Raw genomic sequence first — 14777 nt, forward strand, 5'->3', positions numbered from 1 at the left:
ATGGCAGTTCTGACGCAGTAGAGCGTAAGAGACGTTTCTAGAGCTTTCAGTCACAGCTGTGGGAGGCAGTGACTGCTATCAGGACTGGGAAGGTTACTTTGGAAGAGTAATAGATTACTAGTTACCCTATTTAACTGGTTTAATTACTACTTATTGCATTTCATTACCCACCAAAATCTAGGTTCAGTTTTTTTTCATGGATACTAACATGATTTATAAAGTTATTTATAAAGTAAGATTTATCACTCATTTGAAATGTATTCATTAGTTCATGTAGATTTTGGAATATAAAATAAAGATATTCTGTTACAAAAGTCAAAAGTCTGGCCTGGGTTTAATTGGTACTGTGTCACCATTTAAGCCCCATGTTATGATTTATTTACAAAATATTAAAAAAAATATTGTCTTCAAAGGATCAAACACTGCAATATATGTATTCAGTAACATGTTAAATATTTAAAAAATGAGGAAAAAACCCTCCTGAGCAAAATATGAAAGGTCTGACTTAAGATGTAACCCCCTTTGTAATCAACATTTTCGTAAGTAACTTTAATTTAATTACACATTTTTTCTCAGTAACTGACTCAGTAATTTTTGTAATTAAATTATGTAACGCCATCACATGTAACTAGTTATTCCCCAACCCCGACTACTATTCATTTAATGTGATCTGCTGTGGTCCCCACCCAGCCTCTAATATCCTTATCCATAAGTGAACAGTTTATAGATGAATCTGTGGGGATTAAAAGAAAATGCACATAACTGTACCTGTACATTATTTAGCATAAAGATGTATTTTATAGCACTGTAACTATGTCTTAAAACAACATTCAGGTGCCCAAATAAACACTGAAATTGTTTTTTCTTGCTACTGTAGTATCTGTTCTGCTTGGTCATCGGTTCTGTGATAATATATGACACCCTAGAAATTCTGTATCACTTGAACAGACGTTTACTTAAGTAAAAGTTTACAGCTAGCCATAAAGGACAAGACAAAGGCTATTTCCTTGGACTGACCATTTGTTAAAACAAGTCATAAATGAGGGGTCAGGACTGTTTTTCCAGATTGGACATTTGTTTAGAAGGTGGAAATTTTAGGGACTGTATATATAGTGCTGGAAGACTTGAGGAAAGAGAGAGAGCTTCAGATTGGACCAGGACTCTCTCAAGATTGGATGTTTGACATTGTTCTCCTTTGTAATAAAACCTTTCAAAGTTACAATTGAGATGTGTCAGCGGTGGTTTCCTTCTTCATCAACACATCAAGAATCTACCTATTAAGAGAAACCTCACTACAACTACTCCTGCTGTTCATACTGATCATCACAAGATCCCTTCATAATTCATTTGTAATGTAAATGACGGCGGGAAATCCACAGACCTCCCTCTGTGCAAAAATGTATTTAAAGGTTTATCTGAATCTGATATGAGACGTTGAATTTCCAAATGAGTCAAATCAAGTAGATATCGTTCAACGTAACAGTCTATTTAATGCCAAGGTCCCTTTTTTTGTTACTGTTCTTCCACTGCAGCTCAACAGGGAAACGCTGTCCGAGGAAACACACACACACACAAGAGGGAATTAGACTACAGCTAAAAAGACAGTAAATGTAGCAGATATCCACTTAATATGACTAAGTCAGACCGCTTAAGCCCTATATAAGCTTCAGATAAATGTTTAAATGCATTTTTACACATTATGAGTTTGGCCCCCAGCACTTAAATAGAAAGCACATATAAATGCTAATCTTTTAAGAGCCATGTAGGTATGTAGGCCTACAGGAGTTTTCAAGTTTCACATTTATCATCATATACTTGTAACAATGCATAAACATCATTATCCATAATGAAAACCTTAGACTCAGGAGCCACCCAACTTTATGTAATGAATAAGTCAAATAGTATTGAAAGTATAAAGGGAAATAGGTAAAAATCTGCCCGTATTTAGTGATTAAACTAAAACAGTAAGAATGATTACAGTTTTCATATGGACACCTGATTTGAAAAATTGTGAACATATTCTTTAAAATATTGCAACCTTTACCAAGAGTGTTACAGACAAGCAGGAAAACATGTTTTGCATCATTACACAAAAGAATACAGACCCAAAAAAAAGATGACAGTAATCCAGATGCATATTTAAGGCTGTAATCCTATTTGTTGAAAGTTTAATCTACTTTCTAATGTTGTCTCTTGGGAGCAGTAGCAACACAAATAAATGTAGTTTTCAATGCTAAAGTGCACATTTTAGTCATCTAATTTCATTGACTAGTTACATAAATGACACAGGCACCTCAAATCCTGCCTCCCTCTTTTTATCTTTGGTGATTGTGTGCCCTTCAAATGACTCAATTGTGTCTGCTTTTCTTTTAATACTTTATGTTCTGCCTCTTCTATCACATGCATTTATTCTAATATACATATAAGGAAATACAGGTAAATCATTTATGTAGACATAGAACAGGAATGTATAGCTAGACACGGTAGATACAGTAAAAAGTGGACACGCTGACACATAAACGTTTTCTTTATGCACAATTATAAGTGTATGTCACCATTTTTGTTTCCAGTAATTTTCCCCATAAATTGTACCTGTTAAGTATGTTAGTGTAGTGTGTTTGCCTCAGTGCTGATTCTCAATAAATCATTTGTATATCCTTATCTTCACACTATTCCTGGCTTTTAAATACAATTATTTTTTTAATCGTGAACTTCAACAAAAAAAACATGTTTATTGTTTGCCCTAATTTCACCACATTTCCTCCTGCACTGGGAGTTTACATTTGGAAACATCCCCTGAGGTTAAGAAACACCTCGTATTTCATTTAAATGCAAATTCTCACCAAAAGAAAGAATTTATTTTTAGTTCAGTTTTTTTTTACCAATCTGTTTCTACTCTTCATTTGTTACTTTTGCTTCAATTTTTTCATTTTTTAACTGTACAAATTTTTATTTCATGCCTACCCAGCCAAATTTTATACACATTCCCAACTGTTTTTATCTTTTTCACTGTCATTTTTCATGTCTTTTGTCTAGATTTATGTTCATTATGCCCTCCCTTCTCAGTCTCTTAACTGTGGACCTTCACATTTTTATGGTCCATATTACTCTTTATAATATAATGTGCGCTTCATGTTTCGTGTATTTAAAAACAGGTTTGAACATACAATTATTTACCTTAGTCTACTTAATAAAAATTAAGTTGTTTTTGGACTTCCACCTGTGCCGATATGGTCCAGCTGTAGCCTGTAAATCTCTAAAATGAATCCAAGCTTACTCACCTTTATCATCTCAAAAGAAAAAGTCTGAGCTCCCTGCACACCCACACAGGTATTTATTTTCAAGATTTCTAATTGGGTTGAAGTTGGGTGGAGCCATGGAGGAATTTAATGAAGTCACCAAAGGCCATATACCGGTGTTTAAAGGAATCATGAAGATACACGGCTGTCTGTCCTGACCAGACATATGCAACATCCCTGTGTATAAGATCTATTACAGAAGGATGAGTGTGCAGATGCAATCAAGTATCTTTAAAAGTTATATGTAAAATGATTATTCTGTAATTCTGAAAAGAGCTTTGTCAAATCTGAGGAAATAACTGAAGGGACCTCTAGCAGGTTTCTCAGCCTGGGCTTTGTGAATGTACATTTTTTAACAAAGCCTTTCCACCAGCAAGTTTGAAAGACAAGTGCGTTTATCAAAAAGGGAGGGTCTAATGGAAAGTTCCTCCCAAGTTGCATTATGGGAAGTGTAGTATCTAGCCTTTATGGAGTTCAACTCATATTAGGGATAAAATGTCAGGATATCTTAGTTTCTGCTGTAAAGCTCAAGGACATTTGTTTCAAAGAGAGAATTAGATCATTCTAATCCAAGTATGAAGCTTTGGAGTACTGCAGCTAATTGTCATAAAGGCTATCCACACTCAGCACTTATTTCTCCTGGTGAGGAAATTAAGCCTTTTTGCACTGGAATTTATTGAGTCATGACAAAATGGAGACAGGCAGGCAGCCATCTTCACACTGGATCAACGAGCTGGCTCTTTGTTGAAACTATGGCAGATATAAAGGCAGGCAAAGTGATTACATTCCAGCTTGCTCTAAGACAGATAAACTACGATGTTCATTGTGACTTTCCAGAGCGTGAGAATTGAGGTGCGACTTGCAATCTTTCAAGCCAGCATTCATATTTCCAATTTCACTGCTACTAATCAATGCTAATAAGATATGCCTATTGACCTCTGCCCTGGTGTGACAGGCATGTTAAAATGAGTTAGGCCACAAATTTCCATCTGTATCACCCACACAAAATGAAGTGTTTACTTCAAATTCATATATTTTGACTGCTACAATGCAGTGGCTCATTGGTGAGCACCATCACCTCATATCATAAAGGTCACAGACTCAAAACTCAGGTTTGGTCTTAATACTACTAATATACTTCTGTCAATACTTGACATGAGGAGACTGTCTGTACAGGTGTCTGTCACCCTGTGACCCTAAATAGGATTATATGGGCAAATAATTATGATAAGATATATTATAAATAAACACCTTCATGAGCCCTTACAACCACATCACAATGAAAAAAACTCCATATTTCCCAATAGAATACAAACAACAAAATTTCATTTCATCAAGCCACAACTTTATTTCCATCCTGGGTATAAATTGTATAAACGAGCTTTAAATCAGCAACCTCATCGACTCTTCGTTGCCAAGGTCTGCTTACATCGTCAACTCCTGCAAAGGGAACGGAAAAAAACACGTTTGTTAGCTTTTGTCTCAAGATATTTTTTTACCCACAAGTTGAAGAGTTTTTCTCTTCTCAGGACAGAAATGTTGGCTTCAGTATACTCAGAAGAACGAAAGTCACTGTATCAATCATCACTGAAGAGTTTTCAATACACATTCACAGATTTGATCAAACCATTTAAAATGGCCGACTGAATAAAGACTCCAAACCACTTTATTACCACTGGAAAAGTTTTTTTTTATATCTCACCATAATAGCATTGACAATGTCGTTGTTGTTGTTTTTCAGGGCGCGTACAGCCTTCGCCCGCGACACGTTGGCTTGTGACATGACGAGTTCAATGTCCTTAACCTCAACTCCGGTCTCATCAACCTATAAAAATAGGAGGAGGAATTTGTTAGGTATCATATTTTAAAACAAAGTACATTGTTTCAGCCCCATTTCAACCTGAATATATATAAAAAAAAAAAAAAATTCTTACCTCTTCTTCTTCGCTCTCCTCCTGTACTGTTGGCGTCTGTGTGTTTTCCTGGATGTTTGATACAGCTTCTCCCTGTACCTTGAATTTCTCTGCAGCTGCCAGCTGGGCTTGCTGGGACAGATCTTCGATCTAGGGTGCAGAGAGTAAATCAAAATCAATACATCATTTGGCAATAACATTTAGCTAAAGACATGTACCATTTTGACCATCAATAAAAAAAAACATACAATGACCTGAATCTCTCAATGAGTCTGTTTTGCAGCTCAGACAAGACAATAGAACCAGCACGGTCCTTTCATTAGGCTTCTGAGCCTTTAAGACTACTGTCATTACTGTGTCCTTACCTTAGCTTCACCGAAGACGATGTATGTGTCTGATGCGGGGCTCTTGTAGACGTCTGGTTTGGTAATGACGAACAAGATGTTCTTTGACTTACGAATGGTGACTCTGGTGACCCCTGTTACCTGCCTGAGACCAAGCTTTGACATAGCCTGTAAGAAATACAAGTCATATTTTATAAATGTGGTTTAATGAGAAAAATGGCAGAAAAAGCACAATTCACATAAGAACAAAGAATTGAAATTGAAACAAGCTCATTACCTTTCGTGCCTTCTTTTCACTGCGGCTCTGTTTGGCTTTGCTGACAGGCTCTTCGTCTATTTCAGCAGCTGCTGCAAGCTACAGGAGACAGAATATTCATCCAAATTCAATGTCAATAAGCACATGTAAATTATGTTTGAATATGAACTTTAATGGTAGTCATTCTTTTTGACAGTTTCTCTTCTCAGGACAGAAAGGGTGGCTTCAGTAGGCTCAGAAGAACGAAAGTCACTGTGTAAATCATCACTGAAGAGTCAAAAGACCAAAAAACATCTGCTCAAAATGTTTGACACTAGCAGCAGATGTTGTAGTGATCTTTTCTGTGTCCGTCCCAGTAAATACAATATTTCAGATAAGTGTGAACTCTCACCTGAGCTTGCTGTGTCTGTGTCTGGGCAGAGTCCTGTTCCTCCAGCTCAGGGACTGAGTCGTCACTGTCGGACTCAGTGCCTGATCCTATAGAAAGCACCAATAGAAACCAAAAGTTAGTCACGTCACCCCAACCTGTTTATATATGTTCTCAAGCTGGAAAAAAAGATGCATTAATCCTGGGGAAATCAAAACAGGTTGGTCAATAACAGTTAACAATGCAGTACACATTTGTGATTACCGAACATGAACTATACCCACCCCAACAACAAAGACTGCAATAATAATGACCCTGATGCTGCTGAGTCACTTTGATTAAATTTTGAACCTCAAATCCAAATGACTTTGCAGTCCAAGTATTGAAAACTTGACACCCTCCTATCCAATACAACATTAACCAGACTGACATTTCAAATCTTCACTAATGAAATTAATAAAAAACAAAAAAACCTATTGGACATATACTGTATCCAATAACAGGTGCATCCATTCCAGCGACTAGGAGCATCTGTTAGTAAGCAGTTAAAACTTTAAATCAAAGCTAGAGCATACTTACTTACACAATTTTTGCTTTTTAAAGAGAATGGCATATCTAAGCATGAGCAGTACCGAAAACGCAGCGATAGTGGGGAAAAAACAGCACACAGGAGGAAAGAAAGAAGAAAATACCCTTGTCATTCTTGATCACAGGCTCCACCTTCGCTGGGGTTTTAGCGGGAGTGGGGGCAGGTTTGGGTGATGAGACAGAATGAGTTACCTCAACCTCAGGTTTATCAGCGGCAGGTTTTGCAACTGCCTCAGCAAATGTGAGTTTACGGGGAGCTGGGTCAGCAACGGCAGGCTCAACAGGGGTAGGTTTGGCCTCAGCCACTGGTTTAGGAGCCTCAACAGGTGCAGGTTTGGCCTCAACTGGTTTAGGAGCCTCAACAGGAGCTGGTTTGGCCTCAACTGGTTTAGGAGCCTCAACAGGAGCTGGTTTGGCCTCAACTGGTTTAGGAGCCTCAACTGGTTTAGGAGCCTCAACAGGTGCAGGTTTGGCCTCAACTGGTTTAGGAGCCTCAACAGGTGCAGGTTTGGCCTCAACTGGCTTAGCCTCAACTGGCTTAGCAACCTTAACAGGTGCAGGTTTGGCCTCAGCAACTGGTTTAGGGGCCTCAACAGGTGCAGGTTTAGCCTCAACTGGCTTAGCCTCAACTGGCTTAGCAACCTTAACAGGTGCAGGTTTGGCCTCAGCAACTGGTTTAGGGGCCTCAACAGGTGCAGGTTTGGCCTCAGCAACTGGTTTAGGGGCCTCAACAGGTGCAGGTTTGGCCTCAACTGGCTTAGCAACCTCAACAGGTGCAGGTTTGGCCTCAACTGGCTTAGCAACCTCAACAGGTGCAGGTTTAGCCTCAACTGGCTTAGCAACCTCAACAGGTGCAGGTTTAGCCTCAACTGGCTTAGCAACCTCAACAGGTGCAGGTTTAGCCTCAACTGGCTTAGCAACCTCAACAGGTGCAGGTTTAGCCTCAACTGGCTTAGCAACCTTAACAGGTGCAGGTTTGGCCTCAGCAACTGGTTTAGGGGCCTCAACAGGTGCAGGTTTAGCCTCAACTGGCTTAGCAACCTTAACAGGTGCAGGTTTAGCCTCTGCAGCTGGTTTAGGGGCCTCAACAACTGGTTTAGGAGCCTCAACTGGAGCAGGTTTTGGGGCCTTAACAGGTGCAGGTTTGGCCTCAACAGGTTTTGCAACCTCTACAGGGGGTACAAACACTGGCATTTTAACAGGCTTCTCAGGTGGGATAAGAGGAGGGAGTTCCTCATCAGCTGCTGCAGTAACAGGAGCAGCTTTTGATGTAGGTGACTTAACTTCAGCTGATTTGGGAGGGCTAGAAGCAATAGTATCTGAAAATGAAACTGGGGCAGCTACAGCAGGCTTTGAGGTTACTTTAAAAGCCGCTGGGGCTGGTGCTGATTTTTTGGGCTCGACTGGGGCGGGTGTAGCTTCAACTACTGTTTTCATGGGGACCGCCTCTACTGGTTTTTCACTTGCTCCTGTGACCTGGCTCTCCACAGGGGCAGGAACAGGCACAAATGCCTCTCCTTTCTTACCCTTTCCTTGTTTGCCTGCCTTGACAACTTTTGGGGCAGAGCGGTTACCCTGACTAGCAGGTGAGGTAGCAAGGGGAGATTGCACGGGTGACCGAGGGGTTGAGGAAGGAGTAGATTTTGGTGAGGTGGGAGAGGCGGAAGAGGCAGACATTGAAGAGCGTTTCCTTCTGCCAGGTACAGCCTTTGGGGCACTTTTGGCATCTTTGCCTTTGGGCTTAGCAGAGCCAGAAGCTGCCTGAGCTGGGGCAGGAGGTGTAGCTGAATAGAAAAAGATTTTTTAAAACATTTTTGAAGGGAAAGTGGTCTTGCTCATGCGGGTTAAAGGATCAAACCAAGACGCAATCATCTTTCTTAGGGTTAGGAAAAAGGACACACCTGCTGAACTTTAGTTTGATGCAAACTGCCACTCAAAATGCACGGGACATACTACCAACTTCCACATGGAAAACTGCATTTTATATTTAGTCAGGATGCAAGAAAGAAACAAAATGCGTATTTGCAATGTCCGTCACCACATCTCAATGAAATATGGCACAGCACCGGGCTATGCAACGCATCAATGCACCTACTGAACCTCAACTGGTGCCTCAGTAGAGCTGACCAACGCCTGGCCAAACGGAACAAGATTTATGTGCAGTGAAATGTAGGTGTGGTATACTGAATAATGTATCGTAAATATGTTGAGTATGTATTATAATGGATATAAATGATGTAAATTAAATAAAATTAAACTAATTTAAAAGGTCCATTTCCTAATAGAAAATCATAACTCTTACTCTAACTTTTAATATTGCAGCATTAAAAAAGGAAAAGTCAACCCCCCACCCCCCCAGACAGACAACACAAACAGACAGAATGGCTGAAGCCATTTCACCAACTTTCTCATTTTGCAAAATGACTAAGATTAACAACACTGTATGGAAAACATCTTTGTTCAAGTTAACGTAATCACCAAGGTGCTTTCCAAACATTCAGACAAAAAGTTATGGTAAGAGAGCCTGCCTTTCACAAAAGATAAACCAACCTGACAGGTGGCGGGTGGAAAGAGGTGGATCTTCACATTTTGAAGTCCCCTTTGACTGAATAGCCTTGGAGAGAAGTATAATAGGTTCCTTGTCGTCTAGGTTTTCATTTTGAGTAGAACAATCGACGTTCACATCACCAGGCGATACTTCAGGAGCTGCGTCCAGGCAGAGATCCTTCTGGCATTCTTCTGCCAACTTCGGTGCTTCGCTCGTCTTCACATCTTCAGTTTTCACACTGATTTCTTCAGAGGCAGATGGTTTTGGCTCATCGGGAATATTTTCTGCCACTGCTGCCTGCTCTTCTCCAAAGGCCTCTACTTCAGCAGATATCTGCGTAACCTCTTTGATGGCAGACTCTTCAGCAGCAACAGCTGACTCTTCCTTTTCCTGAACCTCTTCAGGGGGAGCTACTTCTTCCTGAATGTGCGGCTCTGAAGAAGAAACGGGAGCCTCAGCAGAAGGCACAGACTCTTCAGGAACTGGCAAATCAGCTGAAGCCTCTGCTGGGTCAGCAGTCGCCCCTTGCAGTGAAACAGGCGTTGCCTCTGACAAAATCTCTTCTGTTTTCTCAGACGCGTCTTGAGTTGCAGGTACACCGTTTGGTTGATCGGCAGAAGCCTGAACGCTAACTTCTTCAGGGGAGCCTATCACTTCAGCAGGAACAGAAGTTTCTGGAGGATTCTCCAATGGGATTTCCTTGTGTACTGAAGGAACAGCCATCTCAGGAGGAGCAGGAGAACTCAATACTCCTGCAGCTAATGAAGGAAGAGCAAGAGTAACAGGGGGAAGGGCCATCACAGTAGTTAGGGAGCAAGCTCAACCTGATGCAACTGGTGAAAAAGGACTGTGCTCCAAACGTGAATAGAAACGATGAGTTTGTGGAAAAGGTTCAGTGATGTGGAACTGGCTCTTGATTTGCCAGCGTAAGGGTGTGGTGCGTGTTGGGTGCACTCCAAAAGAAAAAAAAGTGCCCAATGTCCCAAACTCCATGCAGTGTCCAAACGAAAGAGATAACCACCGGAAGACCGCTTAGCATCCAAAATATCCCATACATGACAACAAGTTATAAATCTATTAACAGTCCCAAAGTAACCTTTTTTAATACAAAACAAACTGGACTGCAACAAACTGTTGGTTGAGCCATCATAAAGTTAAAATTCAGGTCTCAAATTCGACTATGAGAATTCACAGTTAAAACTAAGGGCTAAATGTTTAAGGAAAATTAAGAAGGGTAGCTTATGGAGCTTTTTATCCTTAATCCTTACCTTATTTAAAAAGATTACTCACTCAAAACTCCCTTTGTGAGTTAAATGAGTCGGTTCAAAATTATTCATAACTTCCTTTGAAAAGTAACCTCTGTGCTGCACAGACACAAATGTTGGGAAACTGTTTCAAAGCAAACTCGCAGTAGTTTAATGTCAGCGAGTCATGGTCCATGTGCAGCGCATGTCTCTGAACCCTCTGTATTTTTACATTTGGTTGTAGAGGGATAGCTCCAACTGACTGATAGCTGCAATGAGTCCGTTTGTGTTCAGCGCCACACCCACCATGCATCTCCACCCATAGACGGACCATTTCTAATGGGAAACGCTGGTACTTACTGGACAAGACAATTACACCCAAGAGTTAGTACTTATGTACACGCAATATGTGTTCACTGAATTCTGAACACATTTTACAACCAAGAAAAATGACTCAAAATAAAGACATGATAAAAAGGTTTTACAGGTGGAGGTTAATATAAATATGTAACGCAAAAGATCTGTGCCATTGCTAACAATGTTACCACTATAACTACACAAAGTGGGTTTACAAGGCATTTGTTGTGCACAGGGAAACCACACTCACCACCATGCATTGTGTGCTAAATCCAGTTTTAAGTGCAAGTCACCACACACCATTGTGAGTTTGTGTAAATAAAAAAAATAAAATAAAAAAAGGGGTCCTGGATTACTCTTTTAAAGTAAAGCTATATCCCTCCCCCACTGCAGATCCCTCAGTGAGAAAACAACTGTCACAATTGTCTAAACACCTGGTTGCTGAGGGTCAAATATATATCCGTCACCTGTTACATCAACTCAGTGTCCAGCCAGCTGAGTCAACTCCCCCGAACTTAAATAATCATCTTACACTGATCCTTTACTCCACAGACAGCCATTTATTAAACAATACCGGTTTTTTTTGAGTTCCAGGACCCCATTAGTCAGTCTCTAATATCAGTCAATATGCAGCATCACATGCAAGTCAAGTTAAATATATACGAACCAGTCTCCACTTGAGGCTGCTGCATCTCCTGCTCAGTAACTGGGACCGTTTCTGTGGCTTCGCCAGGCATGGTTGCTGGTGAGAAAAAATGTATGAATTAGTTCAATTTATATATAAAACACTTCATTACCACATAAAATAAAATGTAATCTATTAATCACTGTCATGCCAGCTAATGAGGGAAAAACTGCAGGAACAATAAAGACCTACAACTATTCATTAAGTACATTAATTTATTGACATTTATATCAAGTTTCTGCCAGCCCTTTTACCAGCTACTGTATATAACGATGATGACTCCTAATAATATAATCTATAAACTAACATGATCAGTTTAAGTTTTAATTAATGGTGTTTCCTGCAAGTCTGGTGCACACTAAAACAGATTTAACAGCATCCTGCAGCCAGCAAACACATACTAATTTTAACTGATGTCACTCTCTACCTCAGGAGAAAAAAAAAAATTCAAGACCTTTAGATGGGATATTTAAGACATGTTGAAACACATTTCTTGAACTGACGTAACAACCCTTGAACAGCATCAAACACAAACTACTTAAAGTTAAGTCTTGGGCTCCAATCCTGTATTTTCTTCTACTGTGGTAGTGTAAGGCATCTTCAAATCCTGCCTGTTATACATATTGTCCAATTCAACAACTTTTTCTCAATAGCATTCTGTATTATAAGAGTGTTAAAGCCAAGGTATCGAGTTAGAACAGCTATGAGAGTATTAAGCTACTGTCGTTGAGTAATATCAGCAGTGTAAATGTAAAAATACACCATTAAAAAAACAGAAGTCCTACTTTGAACATATATAGGGCAGTGGTTCACATGCTTTTTCATTTCACTGACCCCTAAACTGACACAAGTAAGAGAGCGTACCCCCTATTTTTCTTAAACTTTATCCCAGGATCCCACATTTTTTAGAAATTGCTTGACAAAGTGTATGAGACCCATGCCCAAAACAGTCACATATTCTGTCAATGTGCTACTAATGGATGAAATAATGAAAATACATGTTTTTAACCCCCCCAACCCCCCATGACTCATTTAAAAAGCCTCTGTTAAAGACCCCTCATATTTCAATGCTGTTAAGACTTTTTATTATTATTATTGAAAGGCCTGTAGATACAAACGTGTGTGTTGTAAAGCCAACACTATGTAGTATTTTAGACTATCTTCTATGGCTCAATAACACAGACTTAGTAGTTTCTGACACAGACTCGCAGTTGTCATAGAGGAGCAGGTTAGGGAGCCCACGCTTTAGCTTCTAAGCTCCAGCAGTCTGTGTCACCGACCTGATGTTCAGATCTGTCAGCTCCAGCACGGAGTGAAGCTACCGATAAATAACCAAAACCTAACATCAATTTCCCCACACTTTGAATTATTCAAAGCGACCGGCCGGTTGTCACACAGCTCCACTGCGGCCCTGACGGGCTGCTGAGAAACTGGTAGTCATGATGTTCGCCCATTTTGAACCGGTAATCGGTGGTACTACGGCACTAATATCACCACACGGAGGACAGAAACGGGAATAATAACAGCACCAGCGTGATGACCGCACTTTAATTTAACGTTTAACCCTGATGCTACGGACGGTATTAAGTGAAAAATGGCTGGATGATGTTGGATTTTCAGCGGAGACACTCACCGACTTGGGACGTTATATCCAAGATGGCTGTGAGAGAGAACTTCTGACCGGAGGCTCGCGGTAATATCCGGTTAGAGCCGAGGCTTATTCTTCCGGGTTACTTAAAGGGCCAGTAACACATTTTTACGTAATCCGTTCTATGAATCCGTTGCAGTTACTGAGAAAAAAATCTTTCTTTTATACAGTCTATGGAAAAAATGTGTAATTTGATTAAAGTTACTTATGTTGATGGTTACAAAATGGGTTATGTTTGAAACCAGACCTTTAAGATGTTGTTCAGGAGGGGTTTTCCTATATTTAACATGTTACTAAATACATATATTGCCGTTTTTAATTATTTGAAAATAATATACTTTTAATATTTTGTAAATAAATCATGATGTGGGCTTACATGGTGGCAAGGTACAAATTAAGCCCATGCCAGACTTTTGTCCATTTTCATAAAATATCTTTATTTTATATTCCAAAATCTACCTGAACTACTTAATGCATTTTCAAATGAGAGATATTGCTTTATAAGAAATGATCTCCCTTACATCATGTCAGTATCCATGAAAAGCACCAAGACTTAAATTTTGTTGGGCTTAATGGGTACACTTACCCTAAAAGCTGAACACATTCAAAACATTTAGAAAAGTAATCACATGTAATAAGTTACATTACTTTAATTGAATTAGTAAAATAGCTACAGTACTTATTACATTTGAAATAGGGTAACTAGTCATCTGTAACCTATTACATCTCCAAAGTAACCTTCCCAACCCTGAAAACATGAAAATATTTCACAAAACACAACATTTGAGGGGAACACAATCGCATTTCAAAATTGCCGTTGTGTTTTGAATCTCAGTGCCCTTGTACTTTTACATTTGGCTTATTTCATGAGTCTAGCCACAATAGTCATGGCAGTGCTTAAGCTAAATGCTAAAGCATACTAACAGGCTCACAATGACAATGCTAAAATGCTATTATCATATTCACCATATTAAAATGTATTAGTCAACAAGGAGTACACACTGTCAGCAAAATGCACTTTGGTAGTTAAAGCTCTTACATGAATAAATGACTTCTAAATATTTTATTGAAATAGCTTTACTTGCATTTATATGGAAGTAGCGTTTTAATCTAATCATTTAAGGTGGAGCTACTCACTATAGTGTTGGGTTGTGTAATCTATCTTGTTTTAGGGTTTTATTTTTTATTTTCAAATTAATATAATAGAGTAAAAGTGCAATATTTCCCTCTTAAACCTAGTAGAGTACTAGAATAAGGTATCATAAAACTAACATTGGTGGAATGTAATAATTACATTTACCTAGGGACTGCACTTTAATATATATTTGAGGTGCTTATATATTTGAGACAAATATTGTACTTTTTACTCTATACATTTATTTAAAAGCTAAAGTTACTGCAGTAACTTTAGCTTTTAAATAAAACTAACCATGGTTAGTTTTCACTAAGATTCAAGATTTTACTAACAATATATAAAATGAGCTTATAAAAAACAATGCATTGATACATATTTAATAGTCTGCATAAT

The 14777-nt window shown here is 39.1% G+C and overlaps 1 protein-coding gene and 2 non-coding genes across 3 annotated transcripts; all 3 read right to left on the reverse strand.

Annotated features, from left to right (window-relative positions):
• Nucleotides 1-4622: 4622 nt before the first annotated feature.
• Nucleotides 4623-13288, reverse strand: naca (nascent polypeptide associated complex subunit alpha). Its single transcript, XM_053317114.1, has 8 exons — nt 13235-13288; nt 11584-11658; nt 6204-6289; nt 5834-5911; nt 5578-5724; nt 5234-5362; nt 5002-5124; nt 4623-4739 (listed from the first exon to the last, which is right to left on the reverse strand). The coding sequence occupies exons 2-8, from the start codon at nt 11651-11653 to the stop codon at nt 4725-4727; spliced, it is 648 nt and encodes a 215-aa protein (XP_053173089.1). The 5' UTR covers nt 11654-11658; nt 13235-13288; the 3' UTR covers nt 4623-4724.
• LOC128358153 (small nucleolar RNA SNORD59) lies at nt 4820-4893 on the reverse strand. The gene has a single exon (XR_008321362.1). It is a non-coding gene; the product is annotated as a small nucleolar RNA SNORD59 (small nucleolar RNA).
• LOC128358154 (small nucleolar RNA SNORD59) lies at nt 6013-6086 on the reverse strand. The gene has a single exon (XR_008321363.1). It is a non-coding gene; the product is annotated as a small nucleolar RNA SNORD59 (small nucleolar RNA).
• Nucleotides 13289-14777: the final 1489 nt, after the last annotated feature.

Source organism: Scomber japonicus, chromosome 4 (genome assembly GCF_027409825.1).
Source record: "Scomber japonicus isolate fScoJap1 chromosome 4, fScoJap1.pri, whole genome shotgun sequence".
NCBI classification, from domain to species: domain Eukaryota; kingdom Metazoa; phylum Chordata; class Actinopteri; order Scombriformes; family Scombridae; genus Scomber; species Scomber japonicus.